The sequence below is a fragment of the Myotis davidii genome, unplaced genomic scaffold (genome assembly GCF_000327345.1).
Source record: "Myotis davidii unplaced genomic scaffold, ASM32734v1 scaffold1561, whole genome shotgun sequence".
NCBI classification, from domain to species: Eukaryota; Metazoa; Chordata; class Mammalia; order Chiroptera; family Vespertilionidae; genus Myotis; species Myotis davidii.
Window position 1 is genome coordinate 42723 of NW_006291530.1, and position 3032 is coordinate 45754.

General features: G+C 47.5%; 1 protein-coding gene across 1 annotated transcript in view; it reads left to right on the top strand.

The window, feature by feature from the left end:
• Positions 1 to 3032, top strand: part of LOC102755847 (arachidonate 12-lipoxygenase, 12S-type-like) — a 17783-nt gene that overhangs the window by 11866 nt on the left and 2885 nt on the right. The window contains 4 exon segments of the mRNA XM_015564712.1: positions 233 to 319; positions 552 to 721; positions 1394 to 1454; positions 1456 to 1516. Of these exon segments, the coding sequence (XP_015420198.1) occupies positions 233 to 319; positions 552 to 721; positions 1394 to 1454; positions 1456 to 1516 (379 nt within the window).

The window sequence follows — 3032 nt, forward strand, 5'->3', positions numbered from 1 at the left end:
AAACTGGAATCAAGCCCAGGTCATTCTAGACTCCACAACCCCACTCACAGAGTCATGGGAGAGCATGAGAGTTAGTGATCATAGCAGCAGAAGGAGACCAGCCTGCAGAGGCACTAGCAGGGAGGAAAAGATCCAGAGGGAGAGAACGTCACCAGGCTGAGTGCCACTCCCTAACAAGGGAGGACCCAAGCATGGACTCCAATAACCACCCTCTCTAACCTTCCCCATCCAGCTCCTGATCCCACACACCCGCTACACCATGGACATCAACACGAGGGCACGGAACCAACTCATCTCAGATGGAGGTTTATTTGATAAGGTAAGGAGGTGGATTGTGGGACCACCTACTCACCCAAGTCTGCATGAACTCCTGTCACTTTCAACATTCTGGGATCACCTGTGTGAATGTCCTGACCCCTAAACCCAGGAGCCTTGTCCCTTTATGCCAATGTCATTGAATCTGAAAAGGCCACATCTGACCACTTTATATAGTATGCCATGTTCTCCAGCTCTGTTTGTCCCCTCAAGTCCTCTCATTTCTATTGTCACAGGCATGGAGCACAGGTGGAGGCGGCCATGTGCAGGTGATGCGTCGGGCCATGACTCAGCTGACCTACCGCTCCCTCTGTCCTCCTGATGATCTGGCTGACCGGGGCCTACTGGGAATCCCAAGTGCCCTCTATGCCCATGATGCTTTACGGCTCTGGGAGATCATTGCTCGGTGGGTGAGAGTGGGAGAAATAAAAGGTATTGGGAACAGTTGGAATGGGGCTTTAACCTGAGGTCAGCATGAGGCCAAAGGAATATGAAATGAGAAAGTCCAGACAAGAGAGGCAAAGGACTCAATCTAGAAGAGATGAGGAACAGAGAGTAGGATCTGAGGATGGGAAGGCTGAAATAGCGTAAAGAAGCAGAGTTGTGTGGGCGAGTGAAACTAAGGGATCTGGTGGGATCAGGGATTTTGTTATGAAGAGTGACTATGCTATTTTTAATATATTTATTTGTATTGATTTCAGAGAGGGAGAGGGAGAAAGATATAGAATCATCAATGATGAGAGAGAATCATTGATTGGTTGCCTCCTGCTAGCCCCTCCCGGGGATCTAGCCAGCAACCCAGGCACATGCCCCAACTGGGAATTGAACTGTGAACTCCTGGCTCATAGGTCCACACTCAACCACTGAGGCACTTTGGCCAGGCAGAATTCTTAAAACTAATGTCCCACATTTCCTTTCTAAACTAGTGTGTAGAAAGAGCTCCAGATGTCCCAAAAGGAAAGTCTTATCAGATCTGTCCCCAGATACAATGAGAATCAGCTGGATAGAGACCACAGAAAAGGAGTAGCAGCCAGAGAGCCTTCTACTCTCAAGGAGCTCAGCTCCCTTCTCTGGGCAGGTACGTGGAGGGGATTGTTCACCTCTTCTACCACGGGGATGACATCGTGAGAGGGGACCCTTGAGCTGCAGGCCTGGTGTCGAGAGATCACTGAGGTGGGGCTGTGCCAGGCCCAGGACCGAGGTAAGATCCCTCCCTAGAGAAGGGAGCTCCTTAGACCCTCTAACCAGAGGCCCTTTTCAGCCTTGCCCTTCTGGGAACATGACCCCAACCCCTCATCAGCCTCTGTCCCTCCACACATGGAGCATCTTATTCCCATTCCCACTTCCTAAGTCTCAGGGCAATTCTAGAAACCCAAGGATTGTCCTCCTCCAGGACTAATAAGGCCAGAACCATAGTCAGTAAGGGATCTGCCCAGGCCCTGCCAGGCTCTCTTCTAATTGTTGTCTGTTTTCTTTATTAAGGATAGAAATGGGGAGCCCAGGAAAGCCCACCCTAGGTTTCCCTCCCTTTTCCTCCTTCTTGCTACTGTTCAGCACTCACACAGCATCCAGACATCCTACATGCCTGCCAAGTGCAGGGCCATTTCTAGATGTAGCCTCAGTACTCTATATATTAGACTTAAACCCAAACTCAGTGTCATGATCCTTGGGACTGAAGTTTCTTAGGAAAAAGTACTCTCCTCACCAGTGAACTAACCACCTGTAGGTCCCCTCCCCCCATTTTATATCCATAATGAAGAAATACCCTTTCTTGAGCTCTTCCTAGATGCATATTCCTCTCTCTAGTATACGTAGGCCCGAAGGGACTGTTTTGAATCATCCTTTAGCTCCTTCCCCCTTCAGTCTTCACACCAATACCTTGAATCCCTTCCACTCCCTCTGTGCAATAACTGTAGCCAACAGCTAAAATCTATTACTTTAACCAGGCCCTGGGAATGCACACATCATAAACCACATAACTACCAGGGAGTGGAGTCCTACCTCAAAGTATCTGGGGCTGTACCTTCCCCATTCGTCCAGGAACACCTCCAAAGCCCTTTGTGACCAAAATCTCTGTAGTATGTCTCAGTTCTGGCCATCAGGCTCCACCTGATCCAAAACACGCTTCTCATTCTCTCTTTCATGCTTCTCCCCGTGACATACCCACATCAGAGCACTTGTAATACTTATTTGAATATGAGCTTTAACCTCTTGCGCCCACACTGTGTCTCCAGCAACTTCATGGTTCTCTTTGTACCATCATTCTCTCATCACCCTCATTAAAGGCAGTGTGTTAAGATTTTCTCTTCCCAGACCTATGCTTGAGAAAGCTATTTAATCTCATGATTTTCAATATCCTTGCGCTGAAATGAATGTATTTCTTGTCCCAAATGAAATAATGAATGTGACAAAGTTGAAACATGTGTAAATCAATATAACATGATTGTGATCCTATGCCCACTCCAAAAACTTACCTCCCCAGTCTGGTCAGCAAGTGTAACATGTGAGCAGGTCCTTAAACACCCTGAGCAGCATCTCAACTGTACATTGAGTGGAATTGGACAGTGGATTTGATGGAGTTCCAGTTCCAACATGAGTCTATGACTTCTCTTTTTTTCTGCATTATAGCCCAGATACCTGAAACTACTTTTCAGAAATAGGAGAGCAACCTCAGTATTCTTAACCACTTTGGGGGAGGTTGGAAATTTTATTAAGAT